Raw genomic sequence first — 21299 nt, forward strand, 5'->3', positions numbered from 1 at the left:
AGGGAGGGAGGGAGGAAGGAAGGAGGAAGGAAGGAAGGAAGGAGGAAGGAAGGAAGGGAGGAAGGAAGGAAGAGAGAGAGAGAGACAGAGAGAGAGAGATGGAGACTATCATGTTCTGTACCTCTCAAAGCAAGCGATAATCCAAACATTACTGGGATTTTAAGCAGCCACATTACCCTCCTCACGCTGTTTGCTCAACCTGATGTTCAAATTCATTTTCATTCTCTTGCCACACGCCAAATACTGGCAAAGGAAGTGACCCTACTGTCCTGAACTCAGGAGCTGACTCTCCCATACTTCTGCTCTGGGCTGTTTTCTCGCCTGATAATGCCAACATCAGAGTTTTCTTTTCCTTTAATGCACTGATTCCAATTGTTTGCACAGGGGAAATGGAGTTGCAAAGAGCGTTTGCTTTTGCATGTTCAACCCTAAGGAAGAACAGACTGGGACAGTGCAAGGATGACTATATGGTGTTGCTTGGGAAGCGCCCACAAGTTCTTTGAAACAGAATTTGGAACAGCTGGACCACTGCAGTGTTTTATTTTAAAATAGACAACATATGTAATGCATATGGTCCTAGACATGTATGGAGACACAGGCAGACAATCTGAATGGTATCCAAAGACACCTGCACCTAGAGTTCTGTTTCCCTTTATAAGATTTTTTTCCTCTAAGAGCACATGTTCCCACTTTTGGATTTGCAGGATGCCATCTGAATCCCCATGTGTGTGGCTCCTTAATAGAGCCAGTGGGAAGTTATCTGGAATGGAGGTGTCACCGTCAGCCGGTTAATAACCCCCTCCTACAGATCCGCTCCTTCAGGCACTTGCTGCTGGGCAAGTCGTGCCTCAGAAAGTGCCCTGAGGAACCGTATCATCTATTAAGGGGCTCACCTGTGTGCAAATGCCCTAACCACAGAAAACTGGAACGTGACCCAGGAAAACACAGAGAAGGGACATAGCAATTGGTTATAAAAGGGCAGAGCAGACTGTAAAGCAGAGAGATTGGGAAGGACTCCCAGCTCCCTAGAAATGAGATGGTTTAAGAAGCAAGGAAGGAGGAACATTAGCTATGAATGCAGAGACATCTTTGGCTCGCTAACAACTTAAACTGGCTTTGCAAGCACCAAGAAACTTGCCTGTTTATGCCTAGCTAACATTTATTGAGCACTTACTGTGTGCCAGTTGCCTTCCAGGGACTTCTCATCAGATCCCGTCAGCAGCTCTCTGAAAGTAATCTTTAATACTGTCTTTGATTTATAAATAGGGATAAGGAAGCTCCAAAGCAATAAACACCCACCCTCCACCACATACCTAGTAGTGGCAGATCTAGCCTCAAATCCAATCTGTGACCCAAGTCCTCCCAGCTCCTGTAAAACAAACTGTTCCCAATGAATTTAGTAGAACAATACCCTATAAAGTTAAGAAATAGAAAACATTTTTCACAGACTGAATTAATTTATTTATTTGGATGGAATTCTCTATTGTAACAAATAGGTATCAAGTGCCTGCTAGGAGCCAGGTACTGTTCTAGGTGCTAGGAATATAGCAAAGAATAAAAAAAAAAAAAAATACCAAAACCCTTCCTTAAAAAGTAGATCCTTTTCATCGACACCTTGAAATAGCACTCCCAGCCTACCCTTCCTTCTCGCACAATATAATAAGCTCAGGAAACTGTTCAAGATTTCATGGGAACCAGTCACCCAGTTATGCATCGTTGAGTTACTGGAGCAATTAAGAAAATGAGTCCAATCCTGAGCAAATGGTAATTTTGTGCAAGTAAGAAGCCAGGAGATGCTTGTTTTAACTGCTGGGACTCCAGCACATTAAGCTCCATCCCATACCTGGAAGTGTGTGAGGGATCTTAAGGATCATGGAAATACAGTCCATGGCAGCAGAGAGGAAACCAAGTCAGCTCGTCTTACACTAAAGGAAACTGAGTCTCGGAGAAGCAGCTATTTAAATAGCACCCGACAGCTATTTTAAAATGTAGCTCCGACTGGAATCCAGACTTCCTAAATTCAGCCCCAGGTTCATTTGCCAGAGCCCAGGAGAAAGATGCAAGAGGAGAAGAAAGAACAAGGATATTTACTTTTGCTAGTTATTGTCTGGAAAAAAAAACCAAAACAGGCTGATCTTATGCATATTTTGCTGTAAGCCTGCTTTAAAATGTCAGTAAAAAAGGAAATTGTTCTTTAGACTAACCAGCCCACAGTTAGCGCATTGGGGTTGTAGTCTTGGCCCTCATAATGGGTGCAGGAGGGGGGCAGTCTGTGTCCAGGGCCCCCTAGAGGAACCAGGTCACCTTTTCAGGCCTATGTCGTGAGGGGCCAGCAAGGCAAGATGTGTCACCAGCAGTGTTCAAGAGGCTCAGCAAGGAAAGGGTAAGACCCCTGGAACATGTGCCATATGTTTAACAGCTACAAAAAAGCCCCTAAATAACCAGTTGCACCACCAAAATTAAACAAGAAACTATCTTCACCAAGCTGGCAAAGTCAGGCTCCGGCCGATTTGTCGGCTTACAGCCTCTTCTGAGAAATCCGACAGCAAGAAGCTAATGCTCGTCAAACTGCCTGAACTGTTAAAATCCGGAGGCAGGGGACGGATGAGGCTTTTTGTGAGGATATAACAGGATAAGCAATTCACGCATACCTCACAGTCAGTTTTTCCTGCGTTAAGTTGACCTGGGACTGACAGGACATAGGGGAAGGGGCAGAATTTGCCCAAGGAAATGGAGAGGTGCCACCTACATGGCGAGAGTCCTTATTCCAGGGGAGACCTCAGTTGGAGGAGGTGTAAGACCCTTGCCTTGGGCCACAGGAAGCACACCCGCATCCTGGGAGCAGCTAGGTTTCCCGCAGCCTCACCTTTCCGAGCCCCGCAAGTCAAGGAGAGAGTGTAGTTTGGGGACCAAACCAAAAGAAAACAATTTTCCCAGGTGAAGCTTCCGGCCTTAATTGGAAAGCACTTTTCTGGGGGTGACTCTGAGACAGCTATCACAGCACAAGAAGGTTCTTGTGGATTCTCTAATATAATTCCTGCACATGTGATATCCCTTCCAAAAGCTGGTGTTTTATCATTTTAATGGAGCGATTTGGCTGTTAAAATACATACTCTTCGACTTGCCTTCTGGAAATCGTTGCTTCTGTGTATCTTGGGCATAAGCAACACATCTTGTTCAAATACTGACCACTTGCTGCTTCTCAAAAAAAAATGACAGAAGATTTCAGAACTCCAACAATAAGGGTATACATCTGCTTCACCCTGCATTGAGATTTAAATGATACCAAAATCAATAGGAGGAGAAATCATCATCTTAAAGTCTCACGGCTGCCATAACCCAAGCTTACAGCTTAACCCCAAGCATAGCAGAGAGAAAAAAAAAACTGCCTGGGATGGAGGCCACATATGAAAATATTATTCAAACACCCTTTTTCTCCCAAGTCAGAAATCGATTTTCCCCTTGCCTTGAAAGTATTGCCGCTTTCTAGCAAGTCCCCGTATTCCAATAAAATGCTGCATGCGAGGAGCTGAATAAAATCTTACTCGATTTGATATGATTCTGTTTCTCCATAGTCGGCATATGAGGAGAGAGTACAAATGAGGTGGAGTGAGCCGATTCCTTTAACGTAGAAGACCTGCATTCCTTCCTCTTTAGGGTTTGTCTGGTGGCACTTGAGTTGATTTCTCCGCGTTACGTTGCCAGCTGAGGGTAGTGTATTTCAGCTACACATGTTGAGATTAATTAGTTAGCCCTTAGGAAGTTTGCCTACTGCCTTCACCCTGGAAGGAAAAGTGTGAATACATTGAGACTATTAATTCACAATAAAAGACGGATCGTAGCCCTCCCTGAGTCAATTTCTGTTTGTCTCTTTCATACGCTTTGCTAACGAGTAAGCACACTATAAGGCAATGTCCTTGGCTATCACAAACTAAATTCCCATTTAACATAGTCTCCAGGTTTCAAGGAAAATCTTTTGTTTTCTTTAATTTTTAATTTTGGAGGGTGGGGATTCAAACCGTTTGTGAAACCAAATTGGCAATGGGGATTTGGAAGGGGGAGACACAAATATTCTCACTTTGCTGAAAATCTTCAGAACCCTTTCTCCAGATAATCCCAATAATCGTAGAGGAATTGCTCCAGACATAACCACTGGAATGGCAGAATCTATTAAAAACTTACAAAGCTAACCAGGCTATTATAAGCAAAGGTCCGATCTGCTTTCAGTGTTTGGTGGAATGCAGGCGAAGTTACGGTCTTGTGCTTAGTTTTTAAAGAACAAGATAAATGCACTGTAATTGTGATCATTTGATAAACACGTTGATGCCAATATATTTTTTGCCTAAATGCAGTAAACTCACCAGTAAGTGATGCAAGTTGACAATGGGAGGTAAAAAGAATATCTGGGGGATGTTGGTGGGAGGGAACACGCAAACAGCTAATGTCCCTAATGCCTGGTGGGTTCCTGTGTATTTGAAATGTCAAAAAAAAATGTGATGTGCTTCTCTAAATTGTGTCTTTCTCTACATGTGTAAATGAACAGACGCAGATAGAGCTCAAAAGCATGGCATGGATGAATTTATCTCTTCCAACCCCTGTAACTTTGACCACGCTTCCCTTTTTGAGATGGTGCAGCGCCTTACTTTGGATCACAGACTTAATGATTCCTATTCTTGCCTGGCAAGTATATTCTTTGGTCTACAACAATTTAAGTAGAACATTTTTAGAAATGAAATATTTCCCTACCTTTATGTCAGAAGCTCTTTTCTCCCTTACAGAATCCCTTTACCAATTGTCAGTGTGTTTCTCAATTTCCTGGGTTGAGATAGTTTTACTTACCAAAGCAACAAGACTGAGCTGGGGGAAGTTCTCAGAAGAGACACGTCCAATTCCCCAGCCTGCCCGCCTTAGCTCCCCCCTTTTCAGCGGCTACATGAAAAATATTCCCAAGAGGGTAATCGAGTTTGGCACCTGATTGTGGAGAACTTGTAAAAATCACCTCCTTGTCTCAGAGTTTAAAATGCCCCTCCCTCCCAATTCCAGACCCGGTGCTCCTGTCTTGGAAAGAATGTACTTTTTGTGTGTCTTTTTTAAAGACTGAAATAATATATAAATAAGCTCTACTTCACTGTCCACAAGTTTAATTGATTCAGGTTGATTTGTTTCTTTGTGGGGTTTTTTTGTGTTTTTTTACTTCTTTCTTCATAATATTCAGAGCCTTTTTTGCCCTCTAAGGGAATATCTTACAGCACATGAGGCATTTGGAAATCCAGCTATCCAGCAGGAGTATCAATATTTCCTAAATCCTATATTTAAACTGATTTAAATTAGTTAAATTCACAGAACTGCTATTATATCTTTATTGGATTTCTGAAGATACATTTTTGGCTTTAGACTATCAAATTCAAAACCCTAAAAATGTCTTGGTTTCTTTCTTTCTGCAAACCATAAATTATTCCTCCATTTCTTAAAGGTAAATTAATAACACTTTATAGATGGAAAAGATGAAGGGAAATGATAAAATGACTCTATAAAATCCTTGTCCCCAAAACACTAAAATCAATATACTTGTACAGTATTAATCTTAACATATTGCCAATATTAATATATATATACATATAATGATTCCTCCTTCTTTACTAAATTACATGGCTATACCCTAACTCTATTCTGATTCATTTTTATGTAAATTCATTAATAGTTTGGTACCAGAAGCTAAAATATAAAAAATAGTAGGTGAAGTAATCTTAAAAATTGAAACAGGACTCTGTAGAATAATTTATTAGCCTAAGTCTCATAAATGATACATTGATTATCTCAAGTTTAGAATATCTTCATCAGAAAACTCTGAACTTTGCCAAATTGGAAAGGAACATAGCACTTTGACTTTAAAAAGAAAAAAAGCTTACCTTGCATTGCAAAGCAATTTTCTCAAATGTTTTTCCTACCATTATGGAATTATTCATGTTCATTATAAATTGCATTTATGAAATGCGTAAGAATATGGATGCCTCTGAACTTAAATCATGCTCTTTTAGGTATAACCCTCCGTCTCTTGAGGAATCTGTTAATGTGTATTAGTTTCAAGACATTTTAATATCACCATTTTAAAAAACAGTTTCCTTTTGTTTTGAAATGTACGGCAAAGACAAATTAGTAAATGTCTCTTAAAAATTTTGAAGGAAAAATGAAACACTCAAGCTTGTTTCCTGCTAGTCATTATAGGCTGAAAAACATGCTCCAAAATCAAAAATTAATTATAAACAGGGTAAAATAGCTTCCTTCGCTATTTGAATACCTGAATCTATTAATTATTCCAGAGTTACAGAAAATTAAAAAGAACCTTATCTCTTGTCTCTATATGTTCCATTTTCTCATTATTACAGTCTTTTTTTTCAGTTGGTTTTGGAGAACGACCAGCAGGGATACATAAATTTTTCTGTATCTTCGACTCAGTTCCTAATTGATATTTCTTCAACTCTTTTCAAAGCAGCTATTTTGGCATCTACAAAAGACTTGGTGTCATCTGAGTCGTAGAAAATATATTTTAATCTTTCACAGCAGTGTTGTTTCTAAGATTTAGCATTTGGGGTAGCAGATGGAGTGGCAAAGAAGTTGCCTATAGGGGCAGCCCACTGCCTCGACTACTCTCCCGCCCTCTGCAGTAACTTATAATTTGAAATAGGAAAGATGCCGTCTTTCGTTGGATGCAGCGCTGAGCTGCATGTTGTCAATAGAAGATTCCCCAGATCCCTAATCTAAGAGGAGAGAGTTGCAGAGACCGCCCTCCCTGCACTTTTGTGGCCTCTCCCTGGTCCCCTCTCACTGGCTCCCTTTTGCTCTTTCTCTCCCAAGATGGAACAATGTCCAAAATAGGATTCGTAGAAGACCCTCAAAGTAAAACGAAGTTTACATTTAAAACAGCCCTACATTCTAAACTTACACACTACAACTAAATTGGTTTATTTCTTGCTTCAGATGACGCTGAAACCAGAAACTATGATTTGATTTCAGGCTGTGCCCAAGGATGTCCCAAGCGGAAGTCCCTTGGCCTTTCCGGGCACTGCTTTCTTAAACGCTAACAGAGGAGGCAAACTCTACCCCACCCTGCCCCTGAATATGGGTGTTATTTCATAGCGAGGCTGGGGCTGACCTCACAGCAAGGAAGTATGTGATAAAATAAACAAAATTATCGGGAGGAAAAAAACAAAACTGTAGAAAGGGTATAAGACGCCCCTCTCAGTTTAACCAAATAAAATCTGATCAACTGGAAAACTTAGTCTTACTATTCTCTTTGGAGAAGTATGTTATTACCTTCATTTAAAATTTTAAGAAATACTTGTAAAGTATATGAATTCACCAGTTCCTGGCAACTCTAAAATTTCTTCGTGCTCCAGAGCAGGGAAGCAGGAGATGTTGAAGAAAACTGAACTTGATTTGAGCCCTACCTGTTTTGTGTCACCTGTGTGCGTCTCTGAACTCAGATTTCTATTTCCTCATCTGTAGAATGAAGACAACCTTGCCCTGTCTGCCTTTAAAGCTCTCTGTCCTCCCTGAAGTCAGGTCTCCTGTCCACAAGCCAGGCATGACAGTGTCTCCCCCTGGGCCTGGGGTAAGGACTGAGACAGACAGCACACTCGATGACTGGAGCTTAGTAACAACCAGTGAGCCCTAGCTCCTGTTCCTCCCAGGCCCCTTTTCCACCCACTCCCAGCTCACGGCTCTCCAGGAAACAACCTGTATTTAAAAGAAAACCTCTCCTTTCTCCCCACACAGGGCTGGTTCAGTCCTGGCCAGGTGTTTGTACTAGACGAATATTGTGCCCGCAATGGAGTCCGAGGGTGTCACCGACATCTCTGCTACCTCAGAGACTTGCTGGAACGGGCAGAGAACGGCGCCATGATCGACCCCACCCTTCTGCACTACAGCTTTGCCTTCTGCGCATCCCATGTCCACGGCAACAGGTAAGCAGATGTGTGCCAGTGTGGCCGGAAAAAGCTCTTCCCAGAAAATCAACTGGCATAGGTTTTAGGATCACCTCTGACGATCTACCTCCATTCCCTTGGTAGTACTACACACGCACACACTCAACACACACACCAGAGAGAAGAGAGAGAAACAGAGACAGAGAGACACAGAGAGAGAGACAGAGAGAGAGAGGCACAGAGGTCTAACTTAGTTTCTTCTTTTCAAGACACTGTACAGAAATGGCAAACGGGACTTCTAGTGTGGCCTCTGATATTAGACCAAGCTGGGTTCAGATCAAGGTTCCTCTATTTACTATTAATGAACGTGTTTGATAATTAACCCTCTATTGCCACAGGTGTCTGTAAGATGGAAAGCAGTGTCCTTGTAGCTTTGTTGAGAGGATGCAAATAGATACAAAGAGCTCAGCAAAGTGCCTGGAATGTGTCAAGAGCTGAATAAACACTTGCCGTTGTTATAGCCATTCACCCCATGAGGGTTCAGGGATGACTTACTGGTGTCAGATCTTGGTACGTAGTCAGGATACGTGGCAAGTCAAAACAAGATACCAAACAAGGGCAGAATCATGTTAGTACTGGTGCTAGAAGAAAAGGAATAAAACTCCATGGTGGAATTTAACAAGGAACATGACTCAAACGGAGTAGCAGCATGGCAGGGGGGACCTCCCTGAGGAAATAAATGATGCCGGGGCTGAAAACTGGTGCGTGTGTAGGAGTCGAGTGGTTCCAGGCAAAAGGAACAGCATGTACAATTGTCCTGCGGAAGGAAGAAGCCAAGCATATTTTGAGAGCTGAACGAGCTAGGTGAAGCTGGAAGACCAAGATGACGATAACACTTGTAATGTGATCCGAGGTGGGAAGAACTTCGGAGATCCCCAGTCTCATCACCCACCTCGTTGTACAGATTTTACAGACAAGGCCAGAACACCAAGGCTCCTGGTTCTGCTCTAAGCCCTCCCTTTCTCTAGACCTTGCCCAGTTCCTGGAGGAAGAGAACCACGTTCTGAATAATGCAGAGCAGCAGATAATTTCAGAACATTGCCATTTGGCTCTGGAGACATGGAATACATTTCCACACTGCCACAGCCATTTTACCTCCCCAGTGTATGTAGCCTCACATTAGTATAGAGATAATCTTGCATTCTCCCAGAGCACCCCAACCAACAGCCGGGGGAGGCACACCCAGCAGGGACGCCAGGTGGCTTTGGAAAGCCAGCCTCTGGTGGAAATATTGTTGCTCTAGGGCCGTGATGGTGAACCCTTCAGAGCTTTCAATGCTAACAAATATCCAGCAGCAGCACAAGTCCCATAGATTCGCCACCACTGCTCGAGGGAAATCCACAGTGGAGAGAATCCAAAATCGACTACTTTTTTTTTAATCAGAGCTGTGTCAGTCCTCCTCATCTTTGCAAGCCATACAGCCCTGAAACACTGTATCTGTGGGATTTGTTCTGTGCTTTTTCTCTCTCCAGTGCCGGTAGATTTTTATGAAATGCAACTTCAGCATTTAGAACTAGACAACAATAACATTGTCGGCTTGAATATTTAACAGGCATCAAGGTTATCTTCACCTCCTATTGTCATGAGGTCCAGTAGTCCTGCACATGACCTTTTATTTGCATAATGATACTCATGAAAACGCTGATACCTGGGATGTATCTGTGCATAATTCTGCTTTTTATAAATATGTACACTTTGATGACTATCTGTTACAGCCTCTTGGACTGAATTCTTTAAAGAGAGAGAGAGAGAGAGAGAGAAGTTGCATTATATTCTCTGGGTTGTCACACTGTATTCTACATATGTTACTGAATAAGAAAGTGTTATAAAATAATGAAGTGTTTTTGTAAACTCCCTGGTAAACATCATCATGAATTATGATACACATTGTCTGGATTTCATATTGTAAGACTGCCACTTGATTCACAGTTAGGTTTATACATCTTGTCATGGAAACAGTTTGGGATTTCTTATTTTCTTTTCAGTTCTGATTTTCCTTATGCAAGTTTGCATCTTTTTTTGCTTATTATTTTAGTTCGAATGCATTTGCTTTTGCTTTGTGATGCACCCTTCTTTTTGTTTCTTTGTTTGTGCATGTGTGTGTGGGCTCTCGATGCTCCGATGGCTGGCCACACTCTGCATGCCTCACGCAACCACCCCTCTCAAAAGTCAACAAATGCATGTGTTCCTTAGTGGGCTGCTACCAAATACAGACTCTGAAGGGAGCAAAACTCCCCTTTCATCTGAACCAGAGACCAAAAAAGATACCAAAAGAGAATCCAAAAAAAGAAAAGAATCCAAAATCCACTCAAGTCAAGAGCCCAAAAGGTAAGAAGTCATATGTGTGTTGCTTGGTTTTCACAATGTCTTTGACCCTTCCCCACCCCTCCATCCAGGCCACCACTTCCAGCTTTGCAAACAGCAAGCTTTGAGCACTCCTGGACTCTCTTTTTCTTTGAGGGTTTTCAAAGGTAAAATCTAAAAATGATGTTCTAGCGATGGGCACGAATGTGTATTGGAACTCAATTTGATTCAGGTGTTTAGTGATTTTTAAAACATGTTCATAGTGAAAAGACTAATTGAACAACATGTAAACAAAATTGTGAATCACATTGCTTTTTTAGTGGCACCTAGGTAGGAGCCTAGTACCTTCATCGGTAATAATAAGCAATGCATGCTTTATAATGTTGAAATTATGGGTTTTTTTGGTTTTGGTTTTGGTTTTGGTTTTGGTTTTGGTTCTTTATTTTGTTTTTTTGGTACCAAGAATCAAACTCAGGGCCTTGCACTTACCAGGCAGGTGCTGCACCACTGAGCTACATCCCTACCCCTTGAAGTTATGTTTTCAGGGTAAATAAAATGAGTTGGCATCAAATAAGCCTGTACATTTATAGTAGCGCTATCATCTTCAATAACCCGTTCTCAGTTCCTCAAGCATCTCTTGAAAAGAGATTTAACCACAAAAAAAATGACTTAGAGTAATGACACAAAATAAAGCTTAACAGCAAATTAATGGTTTTTAGTAGAATGATTTACATGATGAGGTTATCTTTAAAGTACTCTGGGGTTCTAAAATTTGATTGATCTTGCCTCATTTCCTATGTCTTTTAGGAATACTGTCCTTTTAAGCACTTGATAAACTGAGTGAAAATGCAAATTTTTGCTTTCTAGAGGATGCAGCAAGTCATCTATGAGTATATGCACGTCCAATAGTGAAGGTCAAAACAAATCCTGATTCTATGTAGCCCCTTACCTCCCTCACGGCTATGCATAAGGGTGTAGGTAGAGTTTCTGTTTGTGTATCCTTAGGGCCGTCAGCCGCAAGGAAATAATGACTTGCAGTCCCAAAGAAAGTTCTCAGGGAGCATCATAGGTGCCCAAAGCGCGTGTCCAATAGAATTGTCAAGTCTTTGAAGGGGAAGCTGCCTTGGCCGCTGTCCGAGGTGCTGCTTTTGGAGAGCAAAGAGCAACTGGCCACTGTGAAGAAGTAGCATTTGCTCAAGCCCGACCTAGTTTCTGTCCCATGGAAGCCATCCAAAAGGATCCCCACTCTCTGACAGGACTGCATGTGTTCAAGTGTCTATGTTTGCATTGTATTTCATAATGAAGATGAAATCATAATGTGAAGTATCCATTGTATAGTAGTTTTCTACAGTTTAAAGAATGATTTCAAACGTTCTCCCATTTGCCATGAAATTCTCAGGCTAGACATTTCTGCACCTATTTGGCATGTGAAAAAACTGATTACGCATAAATTTAAGTGGCAAATCCACATGTCCTAGACCCAAAGCTCTTCCTCTTTGTATTACATCTACACTGTGCCTAGATGCTAACGATATGAGTGTTAGACACTGCTCTTCATAAATTTAGGAATATCATACCTCATTTCTGTGCCTTGGTTTTCTTACCTGTGAAATGAGCAGACAGAATCATAGCATCTTTAGTGTTTTTTAATCTTGAAGATTGTCTTCTGTGGGTTACAGTAAGAAATGAAGCAGCTCATTGCCAGGTTTCATTTTCTAAGGTTCAATTAAAATAAGGATAATCATTACCATTTCAAAATATTTGCCAAACTCCAACCACTATGTGAAGTGCTTTTGATGCATGTTATCTAATTCTATCTTTATTCCACCCCTGTGAAATAAGTATTGCTATTACCCTTCTCCAATAGATATGACCTTAAGGCTCACATTTACATACTTCCCTGGGGCTGTGTAACAAATAGTAGTCTGAGCCTGATTGGAACATGGGTATTCTGGCTTCAGGGCTTGCACTTGTAGCCACTCTACCTTACTGCACTTATACATGGCATGTGATACCATTTGATACTTGCTTCAGCATTCCAAGCTGAGATGCTTCAACAGTCACTGGCATTATAGTTTTCCATTTGGAGCCTAAGGATACCCAATATCAGCATGGCCCACCTACATAATTTTAGCCTTGTGGAGATAGTAGATTCTACTGGAGTTTTAGACCACCTAGGGGAGAGTTTTATTTGAATACTAATTAACAGCCATTGGTATTGTGTAAATCATATTCCTAACCTCTTCCACCTGCATAACCAGCATTTGAATGTGATGTTGTCTATTCCTGCCCCTGGGTTTAAAGGAAATGCCTGGGCTTGGGAGGGAGCTTGGTAGTAGAGCCCTTGCCTAGCATGTCTGAGACCCTGAGTGTGATCTCCCACACTATACAAGAAAAAAAGGAACTCATGACTGGTAAACAGATTACCCCTTTCACTGAATTTAAGTGAGCAGTGAATCTCATTCCCATTATCTCAAAGCCAGCTTCAAATTAGAGAAAAAGATTTTTTTATATGTTATTAGTTCAACAGCCCCTGGCAGCTAGAAATTGTTAGCAAGTGCTTGTGTGCCAGAGACTAAATTTCTCCTACCTGCTCTAGAAGCCTGTGCCGCATCTCCGTGAAAGGGTGTACCTATGTGGACCAGAAGCACTGTATTCAAGACTAGACATGTCTGGCTGGTCAGGATGATATTTGCTGCTCCTAATCCCAAGAACTGTGTGACTCGAGCACATCTACGTATTTGGCATCTTTAGAACAGTGCTTTCTAACTGGAGGGTGAATTGTCTCCCAGTGGACTTTGGAAATGTCCAGAGACATTTTTATTTTCATACCCATGCTATTGTCTTCAAGTAGGTCAAGGCCACAGGGATACAGCTCACCATTCCGTAATGCACAGGCAATCCCGTGCGAACAAAGCCCAAATCCCACTTGGGCCCAGGTCAAGAAGGCCTGTTGTAAATCAAACTGCTAAATAATGGGCCAAACTGTTTTGTTTTTTTTTTTTTTAAACTTAGGTTTTTTGTTGCTTTACACAGGACTTACTCTGTGCCTAAAGGTATAGCAGGTGCCCCTGCTGATAGTCCATTTACACTGTTGGAGAGTTTGTTAAAATGCACAATATTAAATCCCATCCTCAAATGATTTGATTCAATAAGCCTTAAATGGAGCCAGGATTCTACATTTATTTTTTTTTCTAATACTGACCCCTACCACAATATCCTAAACTATTTGGTGATGGGATCACACCTATTTAAGGTTTTGGTTGTCAGACTTGGAGGCTCATTTGACTCATTTGCAGGAGGAGAGAAAATGCTGATTCCCAGGCCCTACCTACAGAGTTTCAGATGTAATGCCTCTGGATGTGGCCTAAGTATCATGAATTTAAAATCTCAAGTGGTTCTAATACAGAGCAAAGTTTAAAACCCATTGGTTGAAAGAACACTAGTTTGGGCCAGCTTTTAAAAGCTAAACCCGTTTTCTCATAAAAGAGAAGGAAAGAAAAGGGAAGGGTAAGCATGTTCAGCTGGTTGCATTTGGCGATCATAAAATCCACAGATGTAAATTGCTATATCTTCTCATTTTTAAATCAGCTCCTAAGGTTTCAGTACTTAATTCTCATCATAATATTTTTAGTATTCTTTCTAGGTGACATTTAGATTAGCATCACTTTGGTCACTGTCCCACGGTGACAAGGCGATCAAACAGCTCCGATGATTGCAAGTTGCGTCAGTGTTCCTTGGATCCCTTTATTATTGGGATTGGAAAATTTTCTCATTTACATTATTATTTAACATTTCTTGAATGCCAGTGCTGCTCTCCACATATGGCCTGTGTAGAAAGTACATTGTATCAGCAATTAACAAATCCATAATGCCAACCGCCCCAATCCAAAGTATTCGCATAGATTAATGAGTCTACAAGCAGATGTAAGAGGGCATGAATTCCAAAAAGAACCTCTTGAAAATGTGCCCAGAGCTGTGTTTGAAAGCCAGGTGCTGCTTGTCTTCAGAGGCCATGTGGATCCAGAAGATGAGGACCTGAGTAACTAAACAGTCACACACAAAACTTGCTTTTCTCCTGTTAACTGCACCATGGTTCATAAGTTAGTAAGTGGCTCCATCCGCCCACCTACTCAAGACAGAAAGCAGCAGTCTCTGACTCCTCCTCCTCCATAGCATGTCACAACATTCAGCGCTTCCAAGTATCTCCCAAACCCATGTATTTCTGCGTGCCATGCCACTGCCACCACTCAGATCTAAATCTTCTTTCCTTTGCACCTCAGTTGGCTTATTTACTGTGGACTTCCCTCCAGTGTTGGCCCTGTTGTTATTTAGATCAGAAATGACCACAAAACTCATGCTGTCAAAGCTGGAGATTTGGGATGGCCCCCAGATCATGGGGGCAGGGCCTGGTTAGAGGAAGCATAACTTCCATGGGTCTATATCCCTTCCCAGCTACTCCCTGACCCCCCTCCCCCACTGACTCTCTCTCCCTCTCTTCCCAGCCACCATGACAGAAGCCCCTTTCCACTTGAGCAGGTCCTTCTATTTCTGCTTGCTGCCAGCCAGTCATGGCCTGAAACTTTTGAGACTGAGAGCCAAAATAAACCTCTCCTTCAAGTTGTGGGTATTGGATATTGCGTCTCCATGATAAGGAAAGTGATGAAGATAGACCCTCACTACCAACCCTTGTTACACAGTGGTTCTTTTTGTTGTCGCTGTTGCTTGTGAGTGCCTACCAAGCAGTAAATGAGTAGCACACTTTTTTCTTTCAGTCTAACTTCTCCACCCGTCACAAACACACACACACACAATGACAAGCCTGTTGCTTTTTAACTCTTCTTCCCTCAAAGAGAAAAAAAACAACTGTACAATAGGGCTTGCTGTGCTGCACCCACCTCTGAGTTTGGTACCCTGCATAGGAGGCAAGCACACATGGGTGCAGCAGCAGCCCTAATGTGCTTGGTGTCACGTTATACCCTGACAAAGGCTTTACTTTTCTTGTGAACAAGAGCATGTCTCCAGCTGGCCTTCCAGCTCTGTGCAGATGTAGGCCTTGCATGTGGATGAATTATGCTTCTAAATTCTAAAGAACTAGCTTTACTTACTAGGAAGTACTTGTAAGAAACAGAGGGGAAATATTCCAAACAAATTTCAAATAACAGTAGGCATCCTAGATATTCATAGGAAAATTCCCTTTAGAGCTTGTCTCCTTTAGATCATGTGCTTCTCTTCCTGAAATGAGAATGTGCCATGACAAATGCAGGATTTCCCACTCAGACATGAAATCCAGTCTCGTGAAATGTGTTGAACTTTCTATCCCATCGGTGCAGTCTTTCTGGTCCGTAGCAGGCCATTGAATACTGTGCATATTTTATCTAAAATTCCAACACGGCATGCTGTGGTCACTGAGATCACTGAGACAAAAATGTGCTTCCTGATGCTGTACCACTTTTAGGGTAGATGTGATATGACTGGTCTGACCACTGGGAAGTCTAACATAGAGTCTTCAGGGTGGGATTTAAAACCTAGTTGTCTGTGTAGTAATTTTTTAAAAACCCACCTCTTTTCTTGTTGCTCAAAGGGAAATATCTCCTTCTCTTGGGAAAAACGCATGCTTCCCTGCATTTTATAGTATTTTTCTAATCATCTTTTGAGTTCTTGTTTTATTCAGTCCCTGGCCAACTCGGAAGCCACTTTGACCAAAGTTCTTGTGCCCACAGCATTCATGTTCAGTAGAAACTTCTCAACCACTCCCTTATACTACAGTGAATAAAGCATCTCCTATTGTTGGGTTAAAACTACAATTATTTGGATAAACTGTAAACAGATCAGGGAAAGGCTTTACTAGTGTATTTTTTCCTCTCCAAGCCCCTATATTTTAAGATTAACTAATAGTCCACCCCAAAAAGCTATAATGTGCACTCACACACTCGTAATGGTGCAGAAAATGCTTGTTGTTGCTTCCTGTCTTACTCCTTGTGATACAAACACTTTGATATATTTGTTTTAGCAGCGTGTCTGAGCCCCAGGGCGTCAGGGCATAATTAGAAGAAGGAATGGGCTGGAAGGAAGGAGAAGGGAAGGGGTAAGGCTGGCCTTCATAATGAAGCAGTGACTATGGAATGTGAGAGCCCTAATTATAATTTATAATTAACCTAGAATTATACAAACCACCCAGATGAGCAATGGGATGTCTCCTTCTGAGAGCATGATACTTTCATGTCCGCCTGAACTTGCAGTTATTCACTGCTTAAAGGAGACAAAGGAAAATGACCCATGATAGGTTTAAATTCAAAGATATCATTAAGAATGGTAAAGACAAAGAGTTTTCAGAAGAAGGTTTTCTTAAAGTCAAAGATTAAGAGTGTGTGGTGTCCTGTCAGGAAGCATTGCAAGGAACATCTCAAAGATTCTGTCCCACCCTGGCCCTTTAAGCTCTAGTGTTTCCGGGCTGGAACAATATAGTAGCAAGTAGGATTCAGTTATCATGCTTGTTTAAGGACATGTTCATGGCTCCATAATGCAGTCTGCAGGCATGCATCCATTTGGAGAGAGAGAATATATCGTGTTTACAGTGCCTGCACCAGCATATGTGGACATTTGCATTTGGAGATGAAAGTATATTCCCTCTTCAGCTGGAGTTTTATCCCTTGTTGGTAGTGATGGGAGGCTTAAAGCTGGTTGTATGCAGAGCAGTGAACCAGAAACTCTTTCCTCTTCTGTTGAATTTACATGCTTCTTTCCACACCTGAATTTTGCACTTAGTCACCAAACAGATGCCGTATCAGAAGACATCAATCATCATAAACCTGGAATTGATTTTGCATCCTAGCCTTCTTGAAAAGACGTGTCACCTTGCATGGAAGGTTGCAGGGCCAAGATTTCAATCTGATGTGAAAAGCCAGGCTACCAAGATAATGGAACGCTATGGCTCTGTGGTCACCTGGGTGTGTGGCAACAATTTAATGACCCCAGAGAGGTCCACTCATTTTACAAAACCCGGGGCCGCTCAGTGCAGCCGAAGATCTTTGATTATGTTGTTCATGCTCAATTTCAAATATCAAAATAAAATGTTCTGCTGAAAAGCCTAGTACTTAATTGTTGAATGTAAGCCTATAATAAACATTAATTAATACACTCTAGCTGAGAAGCATTTGGGGAAAGGGAGAACTATTTACATAACCAGTAACTCAAAGGGCTGGTTAATTTCCATTTGACAAAGAAAAGCATGGAAAGAAAGAAAAATGCAAGTCTCGATGTATTATTATTTGTGACATGGCTCAAGATGGGAGACTGTGAGGAGAGCGGAGATGACAGAACGGTGCTAACCACCGTGACAAGAACTTGAAGAGCAGCCGACATGACATCCTTCCTATCGTGCTGCTGAAAATGTCAACTTCGTGAAGGACAGTGAGAAAATGGTTTGCCGAAAACTTGAAAGGTGGATTCCAGAGATGCCCATCGTGTCACATGCGATATAGTCTGCTGTGGCTGGAGAGACCCACTTCTGGCCCAGGGATGGCCTGCAGGTGGGAGAGCCTCCAGTCTCCAGTAGGGCTCCAAAAATGACTGCACTTGACCTGCGTATTGTCTCAAGTTTGCAGAACCATGATATACAAGAAGTGAGTTGTTAGCCAGTGTGCAGTTGGGTAAAAACAGAGACCAGAGGCTACATTTCCACAGTGTGTGTGTTTGTGCATGCGTGTGTGCGTGCATGTGTGTGTGTGTGTGTGTGTGTGTGTGTGTGTGTCCCTAAAGCCAAGCTCAAAAGCATCCACATGTCTACTGGAACTAAAATCTGTGACTTTATGCACTTTAAGGAGAGACTGCATACTTGGGGAACCTACTCCATGTAAGTAACAAAATTATGGATAATTTAAGCAGAAGAACGTTTGTTGGGACGATGAAGCTGAAAACCTTGAAGAAAAGGATGGAACACTGGAATCAAGGCAGGTTCAGAAGAGCTGGCAGCAGCACCAGTGGAGTGGCCTTGCATTCAAACACCTAGAGAGGTTTTTAAAATGCCAGAATCTAGGTTTGCTGTGGGCAAACTGAATCAAAGCTTTGAGGGAGCCTTTTCTCAGTTCCAGGATCCAGCCAGAGATTAGGAAACTGTTGGAAGAGTCTGGTGAAGGCCCAGCTGCTGGAACAAGCAAGTTTCACCTCTTTCTTCTCCACTTGCATCATTTTCAGAATCAGGATTCAGAAGAAACGGTGCTGCTGGCAGGGTTTTGGTCATACTCCACCTGGATGTATAGCAACTGTGACAGAGAGGAGCTGCCCCTGGGGACCCCTTCACCATTAATAGCAGGACAGCAGTCCCTCAAGTTACCCTCCCCTTCACGAGGGCTCGCGGAGAGTGGCTGAGGTCACTCCCTCAAATTCAGGGACTGTCAGACAGGGGCAATGGGTGCTAAGAAGCCAAAACCGAGAGAGGCAGACCAAGCATAATCAGGCGGGAGGGAGGAGACTAAAGGTGAATTTTGCATTGGGATATCTCAGCCTGGGACGTTCCACCAGGCCTTTCAAACTCAGCTTCATCTCTCCTCTTTCTCTCATTCTTTGTGACTCATTAAGTGTTCAAATATTGAGAAACTAACAAGATACAAAGCCAGTTTTATGACAATTATAGAATCACATCCCCCAAAAAACTGTTTCCAGGAAAAAATAAAAAATACAGAATCACAGCTTTTGTGAGACACCAGTACAGTTCTGCTCTTACTATTTGTTTTGCAACCAGCACTGCTTGGGCGGCTCCTTGGAAACAGTACAAATGCCTCTTTTGGAAGGGTTAGGTAGCTCAGTGAGTGGACCACGTACCTCTTGCAGAAGATCTCTGGTTCCAAATCCACTCCAATTTTAGGGAGGTTGAGTACCTGAGTCAATGTACCCTTTTAGCCACAGGAAGAGTCTCCACCAAATTTAGGGTTTTTGTTGTTGGTTCACTGATTGGTGGGTATTTCTTGGGTTGTTTGTTTGTTTGATGGGTGTTTTGTTTTGTTTTGTTTCTGCTTCATTTTCTCTAAAACAATGGTTCTCAGAAGGTGGAGCATCATCAGAGAACTTGTTAGAAAAGCAGATTCTCAGGCCCTTCCCTGACTTTCTGAGTCAGAGGGTCTGGGGTGCGCCCAGCCACGGGGGTGTTACAAACACCCCAGGTGATGCTAAGGCTTGGGAACCGCTGCTCTAGAAAAATATTTATTGCTTCTGTAAGAAACTGTGCTCCAGGCCGGGCATGGTTGTGTACCCCTGCAATCCCAGCACGTGGGAGGTTGAGGCAAGAGGATCATTCTGAGTTTGAGGCCAGCCTGGGCTATACGTTGAGTTCAAGCTCAGCCTGAACTGCCTAGTGAAACTCTGTTTAAAAAACAAACAAAAAAAAGGACACATCCAGAAAACAAAACAAACAAAAAAAAAAAGTGCTCTAAAAGACTTAATCAGGTTTTTTTTTTTTCATATTGTAGCTGTGTACAGATCTATCTAAACCTGTACAAATAACATTGATAAATTATAGAGCTCAATGGAAAAGAGATTGATGTTTGGCTGAATTTTTAGAAATAATTATGCAAAATCAAACAAAACACAGGAAACTTGCACTTTCTAACGTATGGTTACAAACTGTGGTCTTTGACAAATTACATTCCTGGGGAGCATCTTCTTCATTTTGTGAAAGAGCATCCCGTTTCCAGTTCCATTTCAGAGCAATTCTCACAATTGTAAACAAACTTGCATTTGATGTCAAAATCATGGTTTGTTTTATCACCTGTTTTTGCCACTGAACTCTGTACTATGTGCCTTACAGACTTAATGAGTTGAGGTTGTTTTATTTATGTTAAAATAAAACTATTCACACTGACAAAGAAGATCAAGAAACAAATTAAGTACATTTTTAGTTGTTTACATCCGTTTCAGAAAGTAGTCCCCAGAGAGGAGTGGGGAAGCTGATACCTTTCATAATCACAGATGTGAATCATCACAATAGCAGGCAGATAACACAATCAAATTTTACGTGTGTAATAGTACTGTGGGTAATGAGGATTAGCTGAGAAGGAGGGTCACATAAATGTTCAGTTTTTATCATCTCAAAGGCAAATATAAAAGCTACCCATCTTAAAAGGCTCATTGAGTGGTGAAGGAATGCTATGATTCAGAGAGGTTTACCTCCTAATATTGGCCTCAGATATCTGTAGGCTCTCCAAATCAAATGCCTATGCTTTTGATTATATCTATTAGCATTTGTCTCGGGGCTTATTCCTGACTAAGAAGACAAGTGGTTTGCACGGCTCCCTTTGCTTTGGGCCGGTGTGTGCGTCCACACACCACTCGTACGGGTGTTCGGTGCACCAGAAAGCTGCATTTTCCATAGACAACATTTAAAAGCCAGACTACAGAAAATTCTAACTTACACAGAAACAAGAATTTGCCAAAGAGAATTAGACATAGATTTTGGGAGAGGTCGATGAATTCATCCTGGGATTTAACTATAGGTTCATCAATGATTCATGTAAAACAAAAATTCTTTAAGATGAACTTTGTAACTGAACATTTGAGGTTTTTTTCCAGAAAATGTGAAAATAAGGGTATGTTCCAGTATTCCACATTCTACTTTTTATTTACCATTTTACTTTCTTGCTATGAGTTTGGACGATTGCGAAGAAATAGACTGGATAAGATTTTAATGTTTAAGGGTTTTTTTTTTTATGATCTGGGGGAATGGGCATTTTTCTCCTTGTTCAGATAGGGCATATTTATTATTTAAAAATACGAGAAGCTGACCAATTAACCCCTGAAAGGAATTTTTCTCTTCATTGCCAAATCTTTTGTGCAGTCAGGCTGGTGTAGTACGTATAAAGGATTTTCCCAGCTCCTGCTGGATCTTGAGAAGGCCTATAAATACGACCATTTGTTTGGTCTCAAGATGACTCGCATTTGCAAACCGAGCAATGTTCCAATAGAAGTTTCATAGTGACACACCAATCTGCAAACTGGCTCAGCCAGTAGTCAAAA

At 41.7% G+C, this 21299-nt stretch overlaps 1 protein-coding gene across 1 annotated transcript in view; it reads left to right on the forward strand.

Moving 5' to 3' along the window:
• Positions 1 to 21299, forward strand: part of Cadps (Ca++-dependent secretion activator) — a 454713-nt gene that overhangs the window by 307574 nt on the left and 125840 nt on the right. Inside the window, exons 17-18 of the mRNA XM_013506934.1 lie at positions 4544 to 4680; positions 7777 to 7964. Coding sequence (XP_013362388.1) covers positions 4544 to 4680; positions 7777 to 7964 — 325 coding nt within the window. The remainder of the gene's footprint in view (positions 1 to 4543; positions 4681 to 7776; positions 7965 to 21299) is intronic.

This window comes from Chinchilla lanigera, unplaced genomic scaffold, assembly GCF_000276665.1.
Source record: "Chinchilla lanigera isolate Chin_1 unplaced genomic scaffold, ChiLan1.0 scaffold00116, whole genome shotgun sequence".
In the NCBI taxonomy this organism is placed as follows: domain Eukaryota; kingdom Metazoa; phylum Chordata; class Mammalia; order Rodentia; family Chinchillidae; genus Chinchilla; species Chinchilla lanigera.